At 40.1% G+C, this 27979-nt stretch overlaps 1 protein-coding gene across 11 annotated transcripts in view; it reads right to left on the bottom strand.

The window, feature by feature from the left end:
• Window positions 1-363: 363 nt before the first annotated feature.
• The window catches only part of RPS6KA2 (ribosomal protein S6 kinase A2), a 289256-nt gene continuing 261640 nt past the window's right edge, over window positions 364-27979 (bottom strand). For all 11 annotated transcript variants that reach the window (XM_017813724.1, XM_017813729.1, XM_017813731.1 and 8 more), the window contains 7 exons: window positions 17148-17237; window positions 15546-15704; window positions 14212-14373; window positions 9643-9719; window positions 7111-7228; window positions 6149-6286; window positions 364-5756 (listed from right to left, as the gene is read on the bottom strand). In XM_017813724.1, coding sequence (XP_017669213.1) covers window positions 5631-5756; window positions 6149-6286; window positions 7111-7228; window positions 9643-9719; window positions 14212-14373; window positions 15546-15704; window positions 17148-17237 — 870 coding nt within the window. In that variant the 3' untranslated portion in view covers window positions 364-5630. The remainder of the gene's footprint in view (window positions 5757-6148; window positions 6287-7110; window positions 7229-9642; window positions 9720-14211; window positions 14374-15545; window positions 15705-17147; window positions 17238-27979) is intronic.

Raw genomic sequence — 27979 nt, 5'->3', positions numbered from 1 at the left:
CAGAAAAGGCTATGAAGGCTGCTTGCCAGTGACTGGCAGTTTGCAGAGGAATGGTACCTTGGAAGATCTCAAAGGGGCATGGAAATTCATGTTAGGCAGCTTGTGAGGCACATTTGTCTGGCACTGAAATCCTAAATTTGTCTTGTGAGTGAACTGTCTGACTGATGAGGGGTTAAAGACTTACTTGTTGCTTCCCAAAGCAGAGGTTTGAGTGTTCAGGCTGCACAGAAATCACAGCTCCAGGTATAATTCGAATAAGGAACTGTGCTTTTACTGTGACCAACACATGGCATTCAAACAAGGCCAGTGTTTGGGGTCTGGAAAAAAATTACGCAAAAAATGAGTAGGATCTTTTTTCTTTTCTTTTTATTTCTTTATAAAGAAAGGAAAGGATGGGCATGCCAAGCCAAAATGGCAGAATACAAAGGTGAGCACTGAGGTTTCTCCTTGGGGGCCATCCACAGTAAACTCTTGCTCTGGTAGGGTACAGCTCCCCATCCCTCCTGCCAGGAGGAACCCAGCATGCAGCCAGCCCTTCAGCACAATCACAACTCTTTGAAGTTAGTTTGCACACTTTCACAATACCATCAGCCCACGTCACAGTGGGACAGCAGCAGCTGAGGCCAGCAACAGTAGCAGCAGCAACATGAGATACAGTGCACAGAAAAAAGGGAGGGAAGAGCTTGTTTGCAAACAACTGTAGGTAACAATATAGAAAGTCCAAAGATCATCATTCTGCTATAAAAATATTACACTTCATAAAACCATGTACTATAAAAAAAATCTATTCAGAAACGCTGGTAAACATAATAAATATCTGTACACTGGCTGCCCTTTTCATACAGGAAACTTAAAAAGCGTGAGCCTCAGAAATCATAATTTGTAAACATGAATATGGAGCCTGTAAACAAAGTGCTAGATCATGGTTCGTATTTAGTCAAAATCATTTAATACTATCCAAGTAAATCCCTTACATACATCATCATCTAATGGCCAAGACTCCAGCACTACAACAGGAAAGAGGACCCTACTCTGAGCTGTTCCCCTCGATTCCCTGAAGGTGCATATGGATTAAGGAACTAACACAGGAGTGAAGGAGGCAAGATTTGGCTCTGAGTAAGAAATCAGAAAAAATCTTTTAGCAACTGGTTTTTATTTTCTGCACTTCAAATGCATTTTTCCAGTCTCTCCTTTCAAAATTTGCCTTTATCAAAAATGGCATTAATTTGCCTCATTTTCTTTTCAGGCTACAGTGTCTCTGAAAACTATATCCATAACATCCATTTAGAAAACATAATGGAGCACAAACTGACTCTGTAACTATGCACACCAAAGCAAGAAGCAGTGGTTGTACAGTTCAACACTGAACATCATGGTTTACACAACACAGGATGATGAAAAAGATCAAATTCTTACTTTTAGACTCCAAACTTTGGGCTGCAAAACATTTCCATGTGCAAGCCTTGTGATGACATGCATGATCAGATGCCTTTGTTACCTGGCTGACATGCATATGTTGTCATCTAGTTGCATCTGGAAATGTAAGGTCTAGGCTCACAAAAACCTATTAAGAGATTTTAGCTAAAATTTGGCTCTATGAATTACTGTGAGTTTATTTACTCTGTAACATTCTTGTTCTGCACAGACTTTAAACTACCCTTCCCCTAAACACTGAGAGTTTTAGGTCTGTACACAGTGAGAACCTTACTTTTAACTTCACTTTATCTTCTGAGTTTAAACTCTCACACTTTTGCTAACCTTCAGAATAGGAGAGTGTGTGCAATTGTTGCTTGCGTCTGTTGTGGGCAGACATGGAGGGAGGAATGTGGGACTGTGTTCACACAGGAACTGAGGTACCAGAAGCAGCTTAGCTGCAATGTGTTGGGGCAACACAGGATTTCAGAAGCAGGGTCAGCTAGGAGGTCAGAATACACACTTCTAAAGGAAAATGAAGTATACTTCAAAAGAGGAAAAGAAAATGGGCTTGCACAGTTTCCTTTTCTTTTCTTTTTAAATGAACTATACTAAAGCATCTTACTAATGTTATTTTAGATCTTTTTATTTTAATGTAAGGAACATCTGAGGTGGTTGTCCTGATTGTGCTGCTTGCTTGTCTTTTAGGATTCAGATATCTGAACGTGGAGCTCACATGATTCTTGTTTAAAGGTGCCACCTGAAGATGTTCAACAAGAGAACTTTGCTTCTAAATATTTGCTTTGGCATTTTTGATACACACATCCGAAGACAGAGCTTCAAAACACGTGCCTGAAAATATTTTTCCAGTGAAAGCTAAGATATATTTTCTGCTAGAGTAATCTGCTGCATCTTCCATGTTTGAGTGCCTTAATTCTAGGGATTGAGAAAGCTGTAGCACTGTACAAAATCAAGAATTTCTCTGTAAAAACAGATGATTTAAAAACAAACTCCTGGATTTTTTTCTGTTCTCTTTATGAGGTCACTGGTGGCAAAAATACATCCAGTCAACATTACTTCCCCATGGCCTACCATCTGTGGCCCTACATCTTCTGGTTACAGGGAGTTTATATGAGCTTGTGGACAATTTTCAGAAGCTTGGACTTATCCTTTCTCTTTGTGCCCACCATTTATTGCTCTGACTTTGAGCCCCACCTGGGCTCTGCTCAGCATAACTCAGAAACAGAATAACAGAGGTGACACTGAACTTGTAGCCACTCCAATGTGTTGACAGTGCTGTTGGCAAAAGAGATGTTGTTGCCTTCCTGCTTTCCCCAGGCATTTGTTCTGATGCACAAATGTTTGTTTTGCCCCATGGTGAACTGGATAAGGGAGGTGTGAAAGGACATATGAGCAACTGAGGTCAAGAGGAAGTGGCTACCTGCCTTTTTTTAGTGTCAGCACTTGCATATGCTGCCATAAGTTCAGTGGACCAGCAGCATAAGAAACCCTTGTGGCATCCATGGCTTAAGGGGTGATCCAACTTTGGGAAGAGCATCATCCTCTAAGTTTGGCCTCCAATAATATTCAGTTGGAAAAAATGCTAAAAGAATTAAGACCAAGTATAACAACAGGGAATTAAGACTGTTTCCAATGGTTGCAAGAAGAAGCAAACTGAAGCAATGAAAGATGACCAGGAATTCTAAAGGGAGACAAAAATCTTTACAACACTCTTTCTGCCCATATGCAAGACAATTACACTGACTATTAAAAATATATTTTGTTGAAACAGCACATACCAGCTGGGACCCAAGAAAACCCAGCCCTCACTCCAGGTTGCCCTTTGCATCTTTGTGCCCACCTTGCCTTCTTCCAAGGCAGAAGTTGCTTTGAGGGAAACAAGGCTTGTCCAGAACTATTCTGCATCAGCCAGGATATCCCTGTTTGTGGATATCCTCACAGTGTACTGCTAGCAGAAATATGTGAGACTTAACTTCTAACAAGTAAAAAATTATAGAGGTGGCAAAAAACCAGTCCTGAGCACAGCTTAGCCACAGGAGAGAATGTGGGCTGCTGCATATATAACCATAGACACACACCTGTGTGTTTGCACTCATCAGTCCCAGCCGATTCAGCCACTGTGTGGAGTTTCACAGCATTGTTTATTTTAGAAAAGAGAAGGGCTTCAAAGACAGCTGCTTTGCAGCTGTCCTCTGTGCACAGCACATAAACCCGAACATTAAATATCGGTTTAAATTATAAAGAATAAATTTAAATTTAAAAATAGACTAATGCAAACAAACTAACTTCAGGTCAACATTGAAACAGAGCTAGTTTTAGGAACCATATTGCTATAGCAAATAAAACTCCTTGTAATAAAACTCCTTGTTCCCTTGGACACTCTGAGGCAGTGATCTGGTAATTCCAGTTCAGCACTGAGATGTACTAACTACCCAGCAAGGAAAAATTACCATATCTAGCATATGAAGCTCCATGTTCACATTTTTTCCCCCCCTGTCGCAACAGAAAAAAGCCAACATAGCACAGTAGCTTTTCCCACAAAGCATCTGAGGTGACAAAATTCACTCAGAAAATAAAAATTAACAAAAGCAGTACAAAGAAGAATCCTGGTCAGCTTGTGATCACCATAAGCCAAGATGGGTAAGAAAAAGAATAAAAAATTAGTTCACATCCAGCACCACAAACCTTGCTCACTTTCTTTGAAACCAGGGAAAGAGAAAAAAGGTCGATTTTGCTGAGACCATTTCAACAAAAGCTCTCTTTCCCTGCACCTGGAAAATCCAGGTATTAGGGTACAGAACTTTTGTTTTATATGTATATAAATACACATGTACATATTCATATAAATATAAAAGCAGAGCATCCTCCTGTTTCTCCTCATAATTTATTATTATTAAAGCTTGTAACAGAGTTAGCTGAACTCTTCAGAAGTGGTACTCTCTGCACACACATGGCATGGGGAGTTTTGTTCTGCTAGAGCGGAACAGCCAGGCAGGGACATGAAATATTGGGTGACAGGGGCAGATTTGAGTGAATAGCCAGGGAAGGGGCAGGGAGCAATGACTGGAAATGGCCTTGCTTGCTCCAGGGTGGCACTATGGCCTGCCAGAACTGCTTTCGGTGAGCAGACTAGGTGGAAGGATGGCTGCACTGACCCCCTGGCCCCTGGCCAGCCCAGCCACCCACCCTCTTCTGTACCGATCAGTGAAGAGGGACTGTCCCTTGCTTTGAAAGGGAGTCCCAGTTTGCCCCCCAACCAGTTGCACGCTAGTTGCCTTTGCCAGTACTCTCCACTATGCTGCCATGGGTCTTTTTGCCTACTGTCCTCAGTCACCCACCCTGCCTCTTGCTCAGTTCTCCAGACCCCTCACCTAGTCCTCCCAGACCTGCTTGCTGATCAAGAACAGACACCTTTTTCTTGCCTGATCCACACTGCTTTACATGAATGCTTTCCCACAGTCTCATAAGACCCAATAATTTTCCTCAGAAGACCAAGTTTCTCAGAGGTTTTCTGCTTTCGGAGACCTTTGAGTAAATCAGGGCTGGTGGCGCACATGCCTTGAGAGGTGCTGGCTTTGTTCCAGAGAAGGCAGGGGCAAAGTGCAAAAGATTCCTCAAAATCAGAAGGTATTTTCAACACCAACAGCTCTCTCTCCTTTGTGTTGTATAGCACTTGTTTCAAATAAGGTATTATTCATGTGTCTCTGCAGCCTTCACTCTTCCTGGGGTGAGTGGAGATCAGTAGACGTCTACTGGTGACCAGCCAAGTCACTTCATCATGACACATGCTGGAACAGCATTCATACCCGACTGCGTTCTTCATAGCAAAAAGTGCTTTTCTTGAGAAACAAAATAAGCACTGCTCCCATGGAACATCTTAAGGACTCAAAAATAGCTTTCCTAGAGTAGAAGGGATGGAGCACACCTACTTTATTTGGCTTTATTTCAGTAAAGAAACAGAGCTACTGGAAAAATTGGCACATCTTTGTGAAGTTGTTATACTCGGGGCCCTGGGCTGGAATGTAAAAGAAATGATGTACTAAAGGAGAATTTGCCTTACATGGGCTTCTGCTAGTTTTGGCGATTTCATGTGCAGGTTGTCCAAAAAAGGTCTGCTAGCCAAGTAAAGTTGAATTTCTCAATTCAACTTCAAATAATAAACTGTGGGTTTTCAAAGAGGTGTTTTGAGGGTACTGCTACAACCTGGTAGAGGTAAGTCTTTTCATGCCTCGCCGCTGAGCCAGATTGGAGGACAATACAGGCTCCAGCCTTGGTGCCTGAGGTGCTCGGTTTAAAGCAAAGTAAGTGGCTGCCATTGCACCCTGTAAAATAGAGAAAGATAAAACATTGGGCTAAAATTCAGTTCTTTGATGATTTTTCCTTCCCCTATTCTGTCTCCTGAAAAAACTGTCCTGCATGCACAATTTCCATGAAATGGTAACAGCTTTTAGGCTGGCAGACAGCTGGGGTATCTCTGATTCAAAGTGGTGAATGGCAGTATATGCATAGAATGCCACCAGGTTATTACAATGCAGGTTGAAGTTAAAAATATTGAGCAGGTGACAGGTCAAAAATCTTTGCTGTTAATACAGTGCCATATTAAATTTGGCCTCTGTGGCAATAATCTTCCCAACTCCTCTATCACTTTCCAGAATATTTACACAAATTACAGCTCATTCTGCAAGGAAGGAAGAGGCAAGGGTGTAGGAAGTACCTTCACTAGGTGAACATCCTGTCTGCTGAGTTGGTTTTGAGATAGATACTCCCTGTTCACTATCCATGGATGTCTTAGGACTTGGACTGCTGTGAGGCGCTGATGAGGGTCTACGTGAAGCATCTTAGACACAATGTCCTGGGTTTGAAAGGAAGAAAACAGTACAAGGGAAAAAGTAATTAACAGCAGTGCAGGTTTTACTAAGATCTTTCTGGTGACAATGTCATCACTAGTATGTCCAATGGAGAGAATGATGCACTTTAGATAGGCTTTATATTCTTTAAGTGTCAGGTCTTGATCTTCAAAATTTTCAACTGTAATGTTCAACTCTCAGCTGATAATACAGTCAAAAGATAATTCAGCTTATTGACTGAATGTTAATTACTGGTGACTTCATAGGAGTGGTGAACTCCACCTGGAGAGCATGCCATCTGGAGGCATCTTCTCCCTGACCTCAAAGCAAGAGAAGCTTAGAATAGAAATCTAACATTCAGGCAGCTAAAATTCAATTAGGTCAGTTGTACAGCATCTGAACATTTGAATTTCAAAACTGAACATCTGATAAAAAATACATTGTGAGGCTTATAGGTGTTGGTAGCAAGATTAACATGTTATTAGGATTGCTTGCAGTTTTGTGGTGGGATGTATCAATGTTCTTCCATTGGATACTACCAGTTGCTAAAACTGAAATCTCCTGTCAAAGTTTCTGATTAACATCAGGCAACTGCAAGCTTGCTAGCTTTCCCACCTATCCTAAACTGTGAACTGTACAGGAATTAAAAATGCTAGTTTGTAAACTGCCTGCTCCTGGTTAACTTTGAGCAGCAAAATGGTGATTCATGTATAGAGCATACATTTGTGGTATTAACAAATCCTCACTTGTTTTAAAAGTGCAGTTGCACCAAAACAGAGATCTGAGCTACTTAAATCTCAAGAGAAAATCTCAGAAAGGGTTCACTGACCTTTGCAGTATCAGATACTGAATCCCAGTTTCCTCCTGTAAGAGCATATTTGCCACTGCCAATCCTGGCCAGAATCTCCTCTGGGGTGTCATCTGGTCCATTTGCAAAAGGAGTGAATCTATTAAAAAAAAAAACAACAAACCAACAAAAAACAACCAGAGAGAGAGAGAGAGAGAGAGAGAGGGAGAAATACAATGTAATTTGCAAGTTCATGATTATGATTTCTAGGTTCTAGTGCTAACTGCCAGTGATTACAACAGGAATTTGTTTCCAGAATGGACCACAGACATTGTGGCTTCATTTTCACTCAAAGGCTGGTGGTTCCTTATATTGTTCTGTAGAGGGAAAAGACTGACTCAATTTTTATTCTGGTCTCATTTTTCAGGAATTAAATATTCTTTGTAAAAACAGACATGTTTTTACTTCTTGCTTTAACTCTGCTTTATTTCCAATACCAGTACCTTGATAATGGCAAGAAAGGACAAAAATTATAAAGGAGAAAAAATAAGATCTGGAACAGAAAAAAAAAAGGAAAAGAAAATTTCTAATCTACTTTGTAAGGCTTTGTTAGCCTTAATGTTCAAGTCTGTTGGGCAAAAGAAATTATCTGCAATAGGTTACTTCCTGATCTGACAGTCAGAAATGACTAGTAAGATGAACCCAGCTTTACAAAATCAGTGTCTCATGCAGAGGGTACACTTTTTGTCTTCAGAAAGTGACAAGAGATAAGGTTTTTGCAGCTGATTAAAATCTACCAGGTCAAATTTTACTCTGCGATCTTGAAGAGCTGCGTAGGTTTAGAAGAATTTGGGATTTTTATACTTTTCCTTCCATCTTTTCTCTTCTGACAACTTGACAGAGGGTTTTTAGATAGCTAAATGGTTGCTTTGGCCACAGCTTCCTATCCTACCTGGTTTCTTGTAGCAAATTCAATTCCTCACATTGTATGTTCTCATTTTCACAAACATTTCAGACTTCACAGAAGTTCAGCCCAAGGATATATGTAATGTTATTCCTACCTATAACTATCAAGAGGGATACAGTAAGAGTTAAGGACTGGCAAAAACTCTGGGGTCTGTCACTAGCTCCATCAACAGGATCCCAGGCCTAGTTCTGGCTGTGTCAGCCCTTTCTGCTCACAGCGATGATGGGAGAAGAATAAAATCCCAGGTGCAAATAATAGTCAGGTCCTACTAATCTCCTCCAGTGAGGAAGAACAAGATCATCCATAAATGCAGGGTTGGCACCTAAAAAGTCAGCATTTCTCAACTTTTTGTATTACTCTTATTTTCTCTTGTACAGGCAGAAAAAGTGAGGTATAAGTTAATAGCACCCATTGGTAAATTTAATATCCACTAAGTTGTGCAATTTGTATTTCTAATTCAAATGTATTTGGATTTTTTCCCCACATGAGGAAGCATTTGGAATATAATCAACTGAAAAAAATGTGACTCTCTTGATTTTATTTTTCTAATTCTGTCTGTGTATCACTGCAAATCTGTACTATTAGCCAAATAGAAACAGGTTCTCAGAAATCTTAGCAGACTGGGAGACTTCCCCAGAAAGTCACAATATATTTCAGCCTAAGTTGAACACATTTTACTCAGGAGCAAAATAGATGAGATAGACACTCCTGTCACCTTTCCTATAATCCACAAGGCAAATAACAGAAAAGTAGAGTGCAATTCTTTGTTTTCTGTATAAAATCTAGGAATGAATCCAAGCTTCTTTCCACACCTGAATGATCATGAAGCAGATTAAACAGCTTAGAGAGGTCACTGAAATGTTTCAAGCTGCATTTAGGTATGATAAATGTTCACATACCATACTCCAAGAAATAACTCTAGATTGGGTTTGCACATCCTATGCCTATTCTTCACTACTTATTTCAATCTGTCTCTTTCTCTGAATTTTCTTGTATTGATATTTAAAATTAGCCAACACATTGGTAGGCTAATTGGTAGGCAAAAGTTCCTGCTGCCTGTTGCTATTCTTGCTGATCCATTCATTTACCTTCTGTCCTTCTCAAATAGCATCCGAAAACTATGTTTGGGTGGGGATCTTTTTGAGCTTTTTAAGGTGCTCAGATACCTCAATAACAGTAACAGTAGAAAAAAAATAAAGCTGAAGAGAATACATGTATTAACAGAAGGAATTAACATCCTTCCATGGATAAGGTGAACATGATGTGGCTCTCCATAGTCCTATGGACCTCTTCTAATGTAAAACTTTCACACTGCTTAAAGGGGTGAGTGAACCCTTTAGGAGTCTAGGTCTCAGTGCATACTTACAGGCACTGTCTGTTAAAACCCTAAACAATTTGTCAAGTGTCAAAGTATTTATGCATTCTAGGAAAAACATATTCTAACTCTAAGTCTTGACATCTATTTTCTTGCTTCACACAACCAAACACATTGCTCCAAGGAGGCCAGACAGTTTGCTGTCTCTATCTGTGACTCCTTTCAGACTTAATTAGCGCTGAACTGCTGAGTTCACTGGAGATTACTGTTCTAGGAGAACCTCATCACTCACCCTGCCAACATGGTGTACAGTAGGATCCCCAAGCTCCAAATGTCACAGGCTGCATCATAACCTTGGCGTTTAAGGACCTATGTGAAGGAAAGAGAGAGATGAAAATAGTTTAATCTGCATTCCTTGACTTTTAGCTTCTGATCTACAAAAAGCACTGATTAGTGGTTGTATCTGCTGACATTTCCAGGGCTTAACCACAGGTCTGGTTTGAACACGTGGCTGCCATGGGATCAAAATGTCCAGTAGTGGCACTGAGAAAGGTGAAGCCCAGGCTGGAATCAAACCAAGCACATCTGTCCCCTCCACAGTAAGAGAGATGAGTGTAATTTGTTGGAGACTCTGTGAACTTCTCTGACAATCTAACATGAAGCAAAGCAGAACAATATTTCAATTATTGAAAATGTTTCATAATAAAAAAGCTCATTAATACTTTGAAACATAACCTCCTATGAAACACATCCTCCTAACATAAAAGTTACCAAGAACACTATGGATGCAACAACTATAGGGCTGAATGACAGTGATAAGTATTGCAAATGAGCTCAGTTTGGATTTGATACAGCAAATGGATGCACACTAAAGTATATCTAATGCTAAACTAATAAAGATGCATGACAACTGCAAAGAAAGCTAAAAGGCTTGTTCTTATCTTACTTCTGTATAAAGAAAAGCGGATGCATTTAGACTGGACTTCACAGAGAGCAGGCTAGAACTTGATCCCCTTTTCCTATGGGGAAAACAAGACCCATGGTACTCAGCAGAGATCTGACCAGTAGGTTCAATATCGATGCAGGATGGTATATTATAGCAGTAAGGGTAAAGCCTAGATTTCATTTATGCTAGTGCACACTAGAAGAAATGCCTATTTGGGTCAGTGCAGGTCCAAGTGAAAGCAAAGTCACCAGTCAAGCTCAGGGACCACCTCAGTTGTTCCACTTGCCCATTAAAGCAAGCTACTCTTCTGGTTTTTTCAGGTCTGACACAGAAGGAGAGTTTTGTCCTGCTCTGATGGATTGATAGATACATCTTTTTGCAAAGCACATGAAAAAGGAAGGTACAAATTCAGCAAGTCCTTCTCTGACCTGCAGCCTTATTACCCAGAGTGATTTACTTAAATAAAGTAATCAGAAGTCTATCACAGAAAAGATCAAACTCTACTAAGGAAAAACAGTTTGATAAAAAGTTGCCTTGACAGATTTTATAAATGATGAGCAGTAAAGCAACCATCTGTCAGGTATGCTGCTGAGTGAACATTTGCTACCTGGGAAAAAATAAAACCAAACCAAAAAACCCCCACAACAACAAAAACAGAGAAAAAGCCACATTTCCTCCTCTTGACAAAGCTGGTAACATCCTGCTTCTGCCTCTCCTGCCCATCATATATAGGCTTTCTGGCTGTTATATTTGTTTTTATTTCTTTAGTTCTTGCGTTCATTCCTGCTCTATAATGTTAGTTTTTATGGGAAAAACTTCTTTGCTATTTGACAAACCCAGTTGCTTCTTGCTTCACCTGTGAGACTGAATACCCAACATTTATATTTCCATATAGTCATTCTCGTTGTGTTTTGAACAGTTACATTTTCACTTCATTGCTGTTTTCCTCCAATAACCAAGAGCAACCAAGTCCAAGGCAAATGACAGAAAAACCGGGCAGTGATGCTACTTAGTGGAGCAGGATATTAAGCAAGTGGTTACACAACCTCAAAATAATGGAGAGGTGTCGCTGTGTGCTATCATTCAGTTTGCAGGAGCAGGGCTATACAACAAGGACATTCACTCTGTGCCGCTGCCTAGGGAAAGCTTTGCTGGCAAGTACTTTTTTATCAGCAGCAACTTCACCCCAAAGATAACAACAGGATCTAGTGAGTTATCAGTTAGTGTCACTGCTATTTGAAAACACCTCCAGCAGGTCTGTGCAATTGTGGTTAAAATGAGAACACTGAGCAGACAGAAGGAAGCGTGAGAAACCTTGGCCAAAAAGACTGGTGTTTGATCTAGGCAGGAGATGGTATGAAACACAAACAGGCATGTGTTTTAGAAATAAATCAATTGGGGAAAGAGCTTTGCAAAACATGCAGTGGCGTCTTGCTGTTAATGGATGCTGAAGAATTTATCACCAATGAAGGGGTCTGGGTCACCTTGAGAACTCAGTGCGATATGAAATAGAGGCACAAGCTGGTAGGGCATTGTGGAGAGAATGGGTACCCTGGAGATAATGATACCCTGGGTTCATCCAGTTCTGATAATGGCTCAGGTATTTATCCAACCCCCTTTTATTTTTAGAGGCTTTGACTTATTGGGTTAACAAGGTTATAAAAACAGGTTTTTCTCAGCTGTGACAATGCATACAGGTACAAAAGCTAACAAACAATCTCATATTTTCAAATGGCAGAACAGTAGTTCTTCATGTATATTGGAGGAAAACTGCAGAGTAAAATATTTTTATTCAATCCAAAAGGACCTTACTGCATCAGTAGGGCAAGAGCCCGGTGCTACCTTCCCCACATGCAGCATGACTCGCACTAGGTGGCAGCGTGCCTCTTTCTCTCGGGTAGCCTTCATCTTTGCTCTTGCTATCATCAAACCCCAGACTAAATGTTTCCAAAATACAGGGAGATCCAAGTGGGCAAATATGTCCTCCTTCTTCTGTCACTGTCCTTTTTGTCATCAGCTCAACTGACTTTCTGCCTCCTTGATTAGTTTCATGAGCACGTGGCAGATGTTGCAGTGGGGCTTAGACGGGGAACACGAAAGTCAAGTCTTGGCTGGAGGGCAGCATTATATCACAGGTAAAATATAAAAGCACTTAAGGCTTTATGTAAGCTCTCTGCCAGTTCTGGTAATGTTTCAATTAATCTCCAAAGTCTCCTGCATCAGCAGGACCTGTCTTACTTATCATGAATATCTGGGACAGTCATTTCTGTTTTCAGTTTGAATCAGAAGAGTCTGATCTGAAAATACACTGGGCTGGCAACATTTGTGACTAGACACTACACAAAATAGCCCATGACGAAAAATAGCTACACCTATTTTAAGCACATTCTGAGAAGAGAAAAGCAGAGTGCTTTTGAAGCACTCAGAGAAAATCTGAGTGCTTCAAATCTTGCAAACATGATTATTTTTTGGTTTAGAAGTTGAATGGCTGAGGTGCTACAGAACTTTTTTATGTACTTTGATAAATTTTAAAAAGCTCATTCCCATTTCTGAAATGGAAACCCAACCAAACAGCAACAAAATAACAAACCAATCTTTCTTGGCCATAGAAGACCTCTTTGCTGAAATAAACCTGTTTTGAATTTATACTGTCCTGGCAATGGTCTTAATGTAACAAATTCTCTTTCTGATGCTGGAAGGTTGTGATTCCTGGCATTAACTTTTGGTATCATGATAGGACTTTGTATGGAAAGATCATCCCATTTTTCTCTTCCCAGTTATATACCATATAGATGAACATTGGATGAAGGAGACTTATGGGGAAGAAAAGATTGCTGAATTATACCAACTGAGAGACATTGGTATTTTATAGTATAGGACAGATGTAGTATTGAAAGACAATAGTCTTTTGTTTTTCTTATATGGACCATAACAAGCAGAGGAAGACACACATTTGAAGTCGTGTACTAACGTACTAACATTTCTGATTTTCATCGCTCCAAAAAATGGACAGTTAACCAGGAAACTAACTTGCTGCTCCTTCATCAGAAGGAAGCAGCTATGAACATCTCAAGAGTCAAACACAGGGAAAAGCCCAAACCATTAAAACTGCTGTATGACTTGAGCTCACTCCCGCAGGCCTACATGAAAGGAGCAGGACCTGCCAGTGACGCAGACGTTCTCCCTATGCTTGGGACAAGCTGTTCGGTCTTCATCTGTTTCCCTCTCTGTAAAAATTAGAAAGCAACCCTTTGCTACATCTCCCATAACAGGGGGGATTGGTATTAGGAAAGCCCAAGATGAGAGATGTTTCTTTAGCTCAATGAAGTCAACAATAAAACTCTGACTGATTTCAGCATGATAAGGATTTTATTCAAGGATTTTTTAGTCCTATCACAGAATCACAGAATGGAAGGTTTAGAAGGGACCACTGGAGGTCATACAGTCCAACCTCAAGTAGAGTCCTCTAGAACATGCTACTCAGGGTTGTGTCCAGATGGCTTTTGGGTATCTCGAGAAGGAGACTCCCCAACCTCCCTGGGCAACCTGACATGAAGATTTTATTCCTGACATCAAGGTTTCCCTCTTAAGCCTTAATCCTGCTCTGACACAGTGCACTAGAGGGAAAGTGCACTGTCTGATCGGAAGCAGCTAGAGAAAAGATATTTATCCCAGTAATGAGTCAAAGCATTGTGTAAGTCAGTCCAAGACAGATACCAGCTTCTGTCAGAAGAAAAACAAGTGCCATGACAAGTCCAGGAAAAGGAAATTTATGGTAATAGAGACTGTCCAAGTGCCAGTAGCCTGGTTTCTGCCTTGTTCCTCCTGTAAAGGCAGCAAGGAAAAGGGAGAGAGGGAGGAAGGACTGCTTCCTATGACACAGTCACTACTGAAGGCTTTGAAACATGATCCTACCTCAGGGGCAACAAAGTTGGCCGTGTAGCAGGGAGTCATAAGCAGCCCATTCTCCGCTCTCAGTTGCTTAGCAAACCCAAAGTCACAGATCCTGATAGAGTCTGGGTTTCCTGACTCGTCCATGTAGAGGATATTACTTGGCTTGAGATCTCGGTGCACCACCTTAACAAGAAAGAGAAGCGAGAAACAAGTGAGAAGAGGAGGTCAGGGAGCATCCAGGCTTGGCTGCCATTCCTGGTCTGCTGGTCGAGGTAGGTCAAGAGCTCATGCTGAAAATATTTAAGTTTTGGAAAAAAATTCACTTAAAAGCCTTGGACAAATGAAGGAAAATAAAAAAGGTTAAAGTCTGTTAAAATGAGAAATAAAATCTTTGACAGCCTGTGCTGGTTTATCAAGATGGAGGCTGCTGCTTTAAGGGGGGACAACTTTCCTCAGTGTAGTCAGAGTGGGCTGTTGTATGATCATCTTGGTGGCAGTCTCCTGGAACATGATGGGTTGAAGTACTCAGCTAAAAGCTGAAGAAGAAATCACATCACAGGGGGAAAGTGTGTAAGGTCTTCTTGTGACTGTAGATCTGAGTGGCTCACACTTGAAAGGAGAGACTTTTTTTTCCTGATTTCAAAATGTATTCACACAACTTCACAAGACTGTGCATTTTACCAGATATGCTGCATTTCAGTGGTGGGAAAACAGCCTTTATTTGTTATAACAAGACTGAAAAATTATCATGAAAACATAAAAGCCGAATCAAAAAATGCATTTGTTTTAACCATGAAGCAGGAAAAGCAGCAAATATTTGACTAGTCATCCAAACTGCTTGTCCCTGAAATGCAGAAAAGGAGAGATTTTCAAACTGCTGTATATAAAGAGCTTATACTCTAAAAGCCAGCTTTTAATAGCATGTCAGAAGCCTTTCCCATCAGCTGCTCAAACTGCCACTTCATTTGGAGAGCTGAGCATTTGATTTTCTACCTATCTGCTGATTCAGCAACCCTATTTGAAATTCTGTTAAGAGATCAGGTACTGCAATAATGACTGTGATAAAAAGTAAACAAGTGATATCTCAACATGGTACATGAACTTCAAAATCACTGTAGTGTGGGAATAAAAATGCCACTTCAATATACTTTCTGCTCAGTGGGAAAATGGATAGAAAGCCTATGACCCTATTTCACAAACCAAATGTAATTATAAATATGGAGAAACATTTTTTGGAGGGAACCCCGCTCCCCCCCCATTTACATTCCAGAGAATCAAAATCACAAGTATTTGCTATTTCTAGAAGTTGGAGTTTAAGAAGGTTGATGCAGCTAAGCCAAAAAAGTCATGCTTACGCCCTGAGAGTGCAGGTAGTCCACAGTCCTGGTGATGGTGCACAGCACAGCGCTGGCTTCCCGCTCTGAGAAACACTTCTGCCGAAGAATGCGGTCCAGGAGCTCACCTCCCCTCATCAGCTCCATCACCAGGTACACGAATTTCCCATCATCATACACCTGGAAGAGTAACAGAATAAATATATGTTTTGGACCCATTAACTTGGTAAATGTTGGTCCTTTAATCACAGTGTTGGCTTGCTTGTGTGAGATGTTGCAAGAGGAAAATGTCAGCTAACGTGTGGGAAATGTACTTATTACGCTTAACAACAGAAAATTTTAAAAATTACTTAATCATCACTTTTTGCTTGTGTCTGTAGCAGCTTGCTGATTTGTCCACACAGAAATGTAGCTTTCTTTCTCTACTACCATGCCAGCAGAGCAGATCAAGCTGCTAAAAGCAGCACCACTTCACACAGTCCCAAATGTCTGCTGGCTCTCACCCAAGCCTCCTTCTCAGTAGTGTTCTCTCTTTACACTTCTACAGGGTAACATTTGCCATTTAAAATATCAATATTTCCCTTTGAGTCATGATCAGCTAAAGAACTGTATTATACTGTTGGCCAAGACCTGCACCTAATGATATTATATAGTTTCTATTTGCAATTCTGGGGAATACATTGACATCAACTGCAACATATATTTATCTTCAATGTCAAGGGTAAGGGGTAAAAGACATTTTGTCATTTAAACTGGAAGACAGTCATTTTCATGTCATAATCTTTTACCTGGACTGCAATAATGAGCAGGAAAGGGCTACAAAACCTTTTTTTTGCACAGATTTTGAGATACGCTTTAACACTTAGGAATTAAGTGAGACTTTCTTGAGAGCATGAAATTAGAAAATTTTTATCTACTTCTCTAAAGTCTAAACCATAACATACTGGGCACAGACATGAGCAGGACTTAGTTCTGTAAACTCTGATCTGACATGGTATGGACAACCCTAGGTGAGACTGCAGGCAGCCTAAGTAAAACATCTCCGACTAAATGTCATTACTGTATGTATGCATGGTGAAGGTTATTTTGCATATGAAATGCTGAAGAAAAATACCCTCATGTCTTCTCAGGCTAACTGAGTAGAAGGTAAATAGTCCCTGGCACTAAAACACTATTGGGGGAAATCCTAGGGACTTTGCGAGCCCTCCTCTTCCTAGCAAAGCACATACCACAGGCTGCATGGGAATGGCTGCTACTCATGAAAGATCATCCCCTGTCCAGCAGCACCACTGTGTGGGTTCAGCAATGTGCACTGAAACACCCAGCTAGGGAGATCTCCTTTTAAACAGTGCTTCAAAACCAAACACATTTTGTCATTCTCCGGCACTGTGCCCCTTTGGATTTATTTACAGTCTGTTAGACAGTAACTGGAGAATATATAACCTGACCAGACTTTCCAAATGCTATCCAGTAATTTGTGGAGTCATGTTTTTTACCTTGATTTCAATGGGTCTGGTTTTAGCTCTGACCTTCAGCTGAAGAATTTTCCAGACATGGACTAATAAGTGGGCCTGATCATAAGACGAAAATCATTTAATGCTGAAGTGCTCAAAGACTACTCACATCTTTAAGAGTAATGATGTTTGGATGCTGTCCATATCGCAAGAGGATCTCAATTTCTTCAGAGGGGTCTCTCTTGCTCTTATCAATTATCTGGAATAAATGAAGCACAGTTAGTCCAACACCAGTTTGCAGCACTAAGTGCAAACCAAGCAATTTCTACAGTATAAACAAATTAATATTTAAAATTCTTCTATTAATCATTATTTTAGGAGAGGACAGCTCAAACCGTGTGCAAATGAGAGCCATGTTGACTGTCTGCCAAAGCCAGATGGAGCAATAATTAGTTTAGACTCTGGAGGCGTAGGCCCTCTTTTTGATGCCTATAGTTCTGTTTACCCATAAATAATGGCACTTACAAGAAGTGTCATTTAGAAACCAAACAACCTTGAAAGTTTTAAAATAATCATAGCTTTAAAATTACCTCTTTGACATAAAAAATGGATAGAATCATAATATTGACATATGCTTGTATGTCTGCTGATAAATTAACAAAAATTACTTATCAAGTGTGTTTGTCAGAAGTGAAAATGACATTTTCTGCCAGGGGAGATTTGCACTGAAGCTATTGGTAATCACTTGGCTCTTTGGGCCATGCTGTTATAATGATATGTAATGTTATGTATCAACATCTTTTGCCTTATCAGAGAGTACAGTGAGACATAAAAACATTTTAGTTTCATAGCAGCAGGTCTCAGAAAAACATGACACCTGCTGCTCAGAGTGCATCACTGCACAGAAAGCCAGCTGTTAGAATAACATTGACTTCGCAATGCTCCTGTTACCTGTATTTTGGATGTCAGTCAAAGAGCTTTAGTAATTTGCCCAGTTGAGAGCATTGATTATGTTTCTCACTTTGTGGATTTAAATGATAAATATGAAATAAAAAGAAATAGCTATAAAATAATACAAGGGAGATCTCTACATTTTGGAATCTCAAATGCAACTGCACAGGGAATGGCAAAAGACTCACTCATTAGGAGTACAGTAGTTCGGCAATATTTCTTATTGCTAAGAAACAGCAGCAGTACAGGTGTATACAAAATACAGTACAGAATAACAGGTGTACCAAAATAGAATGGGTGCCATTTTCAGAATATCATAAATTCATTATTGTCTTGGATTTCAAGGCTTCCAACCTTAAATGTGGTTAGTTCTCTCCAATAACTAGGCACAGAGCACAGATTACAAATGATGGTGTTATCAGGGAAACAACTTTTTAAAAACCTCTTTTGCTAATGAGCCTGTCTGCTTTTTTTATAAAATGCATGCATTTTTTATGTCTTAATTATGGTGATACACATTTAAGTACATGTCTAGAATTTTATGCATCAGCCATAAAAATGCATAGCTGAGTATATCAGAGGTTTCACAGTCATCATGACTGACATGTATGTGCAGTGATAATGATGGTCAGTAGTTGTCCATGGCTGAGGCATGCATGTGAAGCCATGTCAGTGATTTGACTCTGAATTAATAGAAGTGTGACAAATGAAGGTGCAACAGGAAGCTGATAAGAAAAGAATTCTGCTAGCAACTTCTCCTTAAAATACTGTTGGTCTCGCAGTTTATTTGAGATCCTACCAAGAAGCCAATGGAACCCTGATCAACTGACTCCTCGTAAGTACAACCACAGTGACTGAATGTGTCCCACTCAACCAATAACTCTAACATGCAAAAAGATCCTCAGGGCCACTTCCTCAGCTAAACTAATAGCTTTTGTCAGGTTAATGGAGTTACTCACATGTGCCCCTGTTTGCATGTGCCTGCCTTGTAAAAACCAGAAGAATCTACCTTGGTAAGTATTACCACTGCTGTGTGAAGTACTACTGTCACTATGCTACTTTAGCAAGCAATATATTCCAGATCTCTTTTCTGTTGTAGTTTCCTGTGAAAGGAAATATCCAGAGCTGTGGAAAATTTTATGCAACTATTAATAATGCAGGACTATAAATGCATACATACGGCCTAAAAAAAGATTCAAACCAAAAATAACCTCAGCTATTGACACAAAACTAAAACCAACATAACCTACAGCAGTCTGCTACTGATTTAGTAGCAACAGCAGTAGATGACATGTAATGCTTCTAATTCACGATATGCTATATAAATACAAATTGCAAGACAGGCCCTAAATACGCATACTTTTTGCTTTAATGTGTGTGCAAGCTGTGATACAGTGATTAGATGGACAAGCTGCCCCAAACTGCACCACAAATCATTGTCAGAGCTGTGAAAGGACCTGCCAAATTCCTTTCAGTCCCTGGGCAGTCTGGTTAGACAGACCAGAGCCATTTTTTTTCTCTACAGCAAGAGACTGTCACCCTGATAGTGCCTCTTTTCAGTGTGCCTGTGATGCACATTTGGCCCATGACTGATAAAGCAGCAGAGGAAGTCTCTCAACTTTAGCAGAAATCTCTCATCATTTCAGACTGGTTGCAATATGCACAATTCCTTTATTTGGATGCTGCAATGGCCACAGAAGTTCCTTAAATATGCCCCATAGCTCCACTGTGACACCTGATTCTCCTGGTCTTCTTTTTCAGAAAGCCATAGAATCAAGTTGGAATTAAATTGGAAAAGATCTCTAAGATCAAGTCCAACCATTAAGCTAGCATTGCCAAGTCCACTGCTAAACCATGTCCACAAGTGCCACATCTACACATCTTTTAAATACCTCCAGGGATGCTGACTCCACCATTTCCCTGGGCAGCTCGTTCCAGTGCTTGATAATCCTTTCAGTGAGCGTTAAATCTACGCCAGACTTTGCCAAGAAGGAAGCTGCCATGTCAGTGAGGTTTGATCAGTGGTTGCTGCCTCCTTTTGCACACAGAGGTGTCTGTATCACAACATGAGGTGCTGGATTCCCAGAATATCTGCAAATCTTTCCCTACCATAGCGCCAAAATGAGCTGCAGTAAAATGCAGGTCCAGTGTCCCTTATTAAACACAAGGACTAAGGAAGATGCATTGTGGCCTTCCAGTGATATTCATAAGTAGTTCTAAAATTCTCAAAAGATATCAGATTAAATGAAATAAATTATGTCAGCAAAAAGGCAGTGGTTTCACTAGATGGGTGTTAAGTGCTTTTTTTGTAGCTGTACTTTCCAGTTTTCAGTGTGAGTGTTCCATAACATGGACGAAAAGCATACTTCGGGCACCTTGTGCAGATGCAGCAGGACAGAGGCAGGACAAAAGCAGCCCCAGCACGGCCCCCCCGGCATGCTTTCCCCATGCTTGCCAGCCGGCCTCCTGGCTGTTTGGCCTCCTGGCAAAAGCATGTGGCTTCTGCCATACTTGTGCATACTTGTCCTTCTCCAGATAACAACATCCAGGCTGCTGGGCTCCAAGAACAAAATCACTGTGAACACCTTGTCCACAATCCTACATAGTTATCTACATGCACATCCACCTTCCTGTAGTGGGTCACTATCAAGAGATATGAAGCATCCTCAACCACCATTTGAAAAGTGTTCACTAAGTCAGACTTAGCGACTGCCAGAGAAAGTGAGAGAGGCATTACAAAGTCTATCTGTGCTTGTGCTCTGCCTCCTGGAAACAAACTAAGGTGCTCTTCTTCCTACTTCTTTCTAAAGGGGACCTGGCAAGATCTGCTGGCTGCTGCTGTGGTGAGCTCTGATGCCTCCCTGGGCTCTCCCAGGGTGGAGACATGGGCTTTGATCGGCAGTGAACTACTACCAGAGCAGACATCTGTACCTGGCACTTAGCTTTCCATTTCTGTGGTACTGTTTATTGTTTCTGCTCCTACTTTGGAATTTAATTATCTGTAATTTTTACAGATCATCTCTACTGTCAGTCCACCTCTGCATATGGAGAGGTTCTAGCTTTGTCCACTAAATGAACCATTGGAGATTGTGTAGACCAGACAACAATGTATGTAGCACTTCACATCCAACCAATGTAGCAGTTAGGTATGGTCCTCAAAGTCATTTTAATACCACATCTCTGATGTGCTTTCAGACTGTATTGCCAAGCCCAGCCTGTTGTTAGGTACTCTGCTCTAACGAGGACCAAAGGTTCTGGATTATTTCCTACCTATATACTGGAAAATGCAATGCTAGAAAGAAAAAAAATCCATATTTAATATTACAGGTTTGGGTACAGGTTTGCTGTAGTCTCATCAGACTTCCTACATGAGACTACACATTACCACAGCTTGTGAAATTGTCTGCTCTTGTTCAGAATTCACATTATTATTAATCAATCAATTTTTTTGCTATCTAGTAGCTTTCAAGCTCTATTGTTGGATGATGACAAGCTAAATTATGTCTGTCTGAATTTTAGATAGGAAATAACACTCTTAAACCCTGATTAAAAGCTGAGCAAAACTATGCAACTTCTAAATATTTCTTGTGATAAAAAAGAGTGTTTGACACCTTGGTCCCTGTTTCCTCTGAGACACTGTGTTTTGCATGAAGACAGACTCTTCTCTGTTCCTCTTTTGTGACAACCCATGAACCTCCTGCAGCTCTTCCTGTGCAAGGAATGATGTCTTTTATATAGTAAATTAATTCTGATTTGAACTTAACTAAAATGTATACATATACACCCTCTGTTACAAAATTAAGGGAAGATCTTCTCAGCTACTAGTCCTGGGATTCTGAGTATTATGGGATGATGCTACTTTTCTATTTCTCTCTATAGACGTGTGGTGAAGACCAGCTCAGAAAGCCATCATAATGTATAAATAATACAAGCTCTATTGTACTTTTTCCCAAATCTTCATTTGTGAAATCTAGCCATGAATTGTACTCTGGCAGAGAAGAGCTATGAGGCCAAAGGGTCTTCTATTACCCTTCAGAAAAGAAAGAAACTGAGACATAAAGCAAACAGACTTTTCTCTATGTATTGGACACCTAGGGATTGCCTGGAAACTCATTTGCGTCACAGGGTATGAAACAATTCCAGAGTAAAAGGGATGCAGCTCAATCAATAGTGTCCTTTTTTCTAATAGGGGACTTGTTTGTTCTTTGACTATCACACCCTTTGTGTGACTAACTGAAAGAAAAAGGTGCATTTTCTTCAGTGGGATTTAGGCTAAGAATTAAATGATATTTTAAAAGTTCTTTTAAAGGATAATAATGAAGTCTTTCTGTATCAAGAAAGAAATGATCAAGAGAGAATATTTCCAAAATCCTAATTAATGCATCTGGCCAGTTTTTAGAAGTCCTTCTGCAAGTCTTCTGCATGGAAAAAAATCACCCAATTCTCCCTTACTAACAGGTTTTCAATGACTTCAGCCTTACCAGAGTGGATTGATAAATAAAAGAGAGTATCAATAAAATTCTATGATGGTAAAGTCTTGTTGAAATTGGCACACCAACTACATAGACAGTATATATTTATATTTGCTTGTTGCAGTTTTGTGAAGGTATTTGCATGCTTCCAACCATGTAGATAAATTTCTTCTTCTGGACCTAGTTATGCCATTAGAAGATGCTACGAGTTCTCAGTTGTTTGATACCACCCACCAACTGGGACTTACAGCCTTTACAGCCCTGCCAAAGAAATGGTATCTGTGAGCACCCCCTAATCCATTTTCACAGAGCCAGTCATGTTAATACAAATTGCCTTTTCAAACACTGAAATTAACCTGAGAGACTGTGCAGGAGAATGGAGAATGGCTGTGTTTCTCACACAGAGTTCTCCATCACTACAATTGTGAGACTGGAAAAAGGCAAGAGGTAGGAGGAGACAGTTTAACTGCCTTTGCTGTCTGGAAAATGAACAATCTAAAAGAAAAGGTGAGAGAAAAGCAAGAGAGTGAGAAAGAAGACAGAAAAGAAACATGAGATGCACTGATGGGAAGAGCAGTGATATGAGCCTGAGGAGAAAGGACAGGGCACCTGTCAGGCTAAGCTGGAGCTAGCAGCAAGGAAACTGCTGTCTGTTGTTGGGTCTTTCTGTGCTGGGGAGAAAGGACTTTGAGTATCTTTAATGAACAAACGAGACTGCATTAAAACATTTGCTTGGCTCTGACTTGATTTATTCCCCTTCAGTGAAACAGGACTCAAAAGCTCTGTCTAAATCACATCAATTGAAATGGGTGATGGTAGGTATCTCCCTTCTTGAGGAAGCTGAATGTACCTAGTATTGGCATAGTGGTTTAACCCTTAACACCATGGTGTTTGCCACTACCACAGACTGCAGCAAAAATTCTCCATTTTATTTTAGTAGACTTATTGCACAACAAAATCCACAAATATTGGGAAGCATTAAAGGTACAACCTACAGCACAGGTACAGGGTAGGTTGTGGGGCTTTGACTGAGGAGTTTTAGTGGATCATGCTGCAGAGGCATAAGGCATAGCTCTTTTTTGTCCCCAGTCCAAATGGGATCAGTGTTTGCCTTGTCTTCATCTGCCCCAAGTGACCTTTCCTGGAAGCTGAAACTGAGACACAGGGGTGTGAAGCAGGGAAGCTGAGCTACTGGCATAGTCCCAATCTGCTGCTCCATCTACAGCAACAAGAAGTCCAGTAGAAGGTCAGGGCAGACACCTGGTCCTTGCAATACGCTGAATGGCCACAGCTGAGGCTGCCAGTGTGTTTAGGAAGCAGGATGATGTAAAGCTCCTTTTGACCAGCATGTGGGAACTTTTAACGGCTTTGTGAAAAAAAGCATGGAGAAGGAAGAGAGTTTCATACGCTTTTTAAAGCTGCTTTATTTTCTATTACATACTTCGAAGGTATTTCTATAGTCTGTTTGGAGTGTGAGCATGGGTTAATCACCTTTAGGAACAGATTCATTACGTAGTGTGATGTGATACTCTCTGGAAAAATCCTTTTCTTTGCTGGGAAGAGAGGGATGAGCAAAGGGGGAATTAAATTTGTATCCCTTTTCACATTATGTGTACACTATGATGTATTTGAAAATTCAGGGCACCACTAGTGGAACTGACTGTAGGCGGGATTTGCATCTCTTCTGAAGAAAGGAGGTGTGACAGCACGCAGAGATTTTAACCTGACAGTTTCGCCTACAATATTAATTCCAATGCAAGTGTCACAGAAACAGAGTTTTGCAGTTCTGTGCTGCTGGAAAATGTACAGGTTTCCATTTCAGTAATATTTCCTTCTAAAAATAAGCCATATTCACGCCAAGCATCTGTTTTAATTTGATTCCTTTTTTGATGTCAAATTACTCAAGCTGGATGTGGATGAAAATCACTGCGGAAAGGCTAATATTATTTAAAAGGACATGGTATAATTTTACATTTAAGATGTCTCCAAGGAGAACTTTTCCAAGCCTGATAGTTTCTGAGGGACTATTTGCTCTGCCATTAGTTTTGATTAGCTCCAGAAATTCATTCCCTCTATCCATGCTTAAATCTTTCAAAAAATAGTAAACTGAATATTAAAAGAAACAAGCCTAATTAGCAATAATTTTCTGAAATAAGGACTACCCATCAGATCAAGCCATGCAGGTGAGACACTAAACATTTCTGCACACAGACCATGCCCACTTGCTGCCACTGTTTGCTGACTTGGCACTCCTAAGCTGTCAGCTGGTACTGTAGTACCTGGTAATTAATTAAATATGGTAGTACACATTTTCTAAGCACTGCAGAAACAATAACAAATTTATTCCAATAGCACCTGTGAAACAGAAAAGCTCATTTTTGGGAGAAGTCTGCAGTTCTGGAGGCAGAATAGCTTGGTGGGAAAGGTTCTACATTGTGTTTTAGTCTGCTCTGCTCAGCACACATCCTTGGATCAGACTGATGAGTTTTCAGCCCGTAAAATAACTGCAGTGCTACTCCCATCTTCTTTTACAAAAAGCTTTGGAAACCAGTGTATCATATTCAGAACTTATAAAAGGGGAAAATTATTACATCAATATGGAAGACAAATACAAGAAACATCGTTTGAGTGGCCCCAAAAGAGAAACAGAGCCATGAAGGACCAAATTTTGTCCAAAATACTTTGGGTATTTGGCAAGCAAGCTAGCTAAGAGAAACATATTATTAAGCTGTAGAGAAACTGCTGCCTGATCCTAGGTCTCAGAAAAGATCTACTTAGCAGAAAGAAACACCATATTTTTACATTCTTCAGAGGTTCAGCCATGCCATGGAGAGAGACACTGTGAGCTTTGTGACCAAATGGGAAAGAGGCTGCAAGAATCCTTACACCAGAGGGGATGTACAACCACTGCACATCTAAGATTTGCTTTGAAGCTGAGACTAAGACGTGGCCTGCACATACTTCTGTATTTCTATCTGCCCTTTCTGATTATTTTGTTAAGACTTAATCAGTGCTTTGATCCCATTAACCCCAAAAACCAGCAATGGTTCTCGCTGCTAGAAACAAGCTGGCTACTCGGAGAAGTGCTCAGGTCACCCCTGCCTCTCTGCCCTGCCTTCTCCCAAGTCTTTCAAGCAGAGCCCAGCACTCTGTATTGGCCTATCCTTTCTGAAGCTGTTGGGCTCTGCGTATTTGAGCAGTGCCTCCTTGAAGAATTGACTTATTTCTATGGGGAGAGTATCTGGAAGAAATCACAGAATATGCAGAGTTGGAAGGGACTCATCAGGATCATCAAGTGCAACTCCTATCTGAACACACTCAAATCAAAACAGTAGAAAAGTGATACTCATTGAAGTTCTGCAGGTATTTCAGTAAACCCAAATCTTAAAAAATGAGGACACCATATAAAGTATGCTATGTTACCTCCTACTGTGGTGAGTGAAATTGTACAGAGTGGCCCTGGTCCAGTGTGGAAGTCAAGCCCTTTGATAAAGTTGTTTGAAATGGGGAAACCAAGAAAGCCTTCAAAAATACTCTCACAGATCAGACATAAGATCCTCCTAGACAACTTTATCCATTACTCCTTTGCTACTTCATCCATTTTACTGTATATCATTCTTTTTTTCCATCATATCTAGAGGTCACCCTCCATGCTGTTTGTAATCACTCAGTATGATAACTAGCCCTTACTAGGGCTATTAATGCTGGTTTCTTTGCAGAGCACTCTAGAAGACAGCCTACCCTACAGATGTTCAAAGAATATCACAGATTTGTGCTTAAATTTCCTCAAAAGCCTGTATTTCCTACATGGCACCCTAAAGCCTACAGAATCTGGTGCCACACTGCCAAGAAACTTGAGTATGCTTCAGACAGTCAAAACCATTTTTTACTGAAGTGTCTGGACCACAGTATTTCCTGATGCCCAGCTTTATAAACCAAATTTTGAGCAGAACATGCTAGATGTTCTCAGTAGTTTATCAAGGTAAGAAGGGGTCTTGTACCTCTGACCCTGCATTTGTAAGGCTACATTTCCACTAATATGACAAACCGAACCTCTTCGCCTGTGAGGGGGGAGGACATCTCAGTCATGTCCTTGAAGAGTCTGTTTTACCAACTGCTCTCACAATCAGACTTTTTTTCTTTTCTGAAATTCCCTTTTTTAGCTTCAAGACATTCTGTCTTGTCTTTAGCAGCCAAATGGTTATCATCTATCATTTATATCACCTTAGAGATATTTATAGATTTTGATTATGTCCCACCAGATTATTGTCTGTCTTATGTCATACATATTTGTAGCTCTCTAGATAGAGCTTGCCTTGTAATTCTTGCATATTTTCTGCTATATATTTTCTCTAATTTGTTTATATTCTGTTTTAAACCATGAATACCAAAAATGCACATAGTCCCACAGGGTTTAGTAGGTACTACAGGAAAAGCTCACTTATATGCAGGAATGTTAGTAAGAGAGAAATCTATAGGTTTTGCTTTTTAATTTTATTAATGAAACTTTAACTACACTAGGAACGTATTTATGAAATCCTTGTCTGATACTGGTATTCAAATATTTGTATTTCCATCCTATGAATTATTGACTACACTGAACAGCTTCATTACATATCATTCAGAAAGTAAAATAGGAATCAAACCTTTTGGAGAGACTGCAGTCAGAGATATTTTCTCAAAAAATATTGGAAAGTATCTTTCAGAATCATTGGTATGATGTTCAGAGGCAAAAGACATGCTCTTCATAGATAATTTGATAAGGCGAAAATGTTATAGAGCCACTAAATACTACTGTGTAAGCTCCTGTCTTCACGTTAGCGTGCAATTTTATCTACTTAGGCTAACCACCTAGAAACAACCAAACCATAACTGTGAAGCACCAATGGAAGAGGAAAATAAAGTTCAAAGAAATTATGAAACAACTCTGGAATTTATATGAGTTTTGCTGACTACGTCACTCACTGTTATTAGCAAATAAATAGAGGTATACAACAAGTTTGATTGCACAGGTGTACTAAACCAGCTCTCATAAGGTACTGATTTCTATTTATTGGCAGCATTTTAACATCACTTCTCCACCAGTATTGTATTTTTGTAGCTAATTAAAATGTACCATCTCTCCAGTCTGCCTATACAAAACATGCTAGATAGGTGTGCTTTCAGTGCTTGCTAATTACCAGAATTATATATGAACTGTAGGACTTACTAGGACTCTAGCATACACTAACTTGTACCCCAGTGGCAGACATTGACTGCAAACTTTGGCTTTGCTCACAACTCTGGAACATTTGGAGCCTAACAGCTGGTTAATACATTACAGAGATAGGAAAAAGTCATGAAATTCACATTTGTTTTGACATCCAAATTCCACTGTAATGTTGGCATCTGCAAAATTGGACTTGTCAATAGGGACTATATCTATGTTTTTCTTCCTCAAAGGAGGGGAAAATGCATACCCTGTGCTTTTACCTAGTTGTTTGCCCTGGCTCTAGCAGCATGGAGGGACTAAAAATCCACAAGACTTAATCAGTTAGACATTCTTGTGACCTGGAGAAGAAGACGGTTGACATCAAGG

The sequence above is a fragment of the Lepidothrix coronata genome, unplaced genomic scaffold (assembly GCF_001604755.1).
Source record: "Lepidothrix coronata isolate B3197 unplaced genomic scaffold, Lepidothrix_coronata-1.0 Scaffold42, whole genome shotgun sequence".
Lineage (NCBI taxonomy): Eukaryota > Metazoa > Chordata > Aves > Passeriformes > Pipridae > Lepidothrix > Lepidothrix coronata.
The sequence above is the reverse complement of the archived record's forward strand: the minus strand, read 5'-3'. Positions and strand labels throughout refer to the sequence as shown.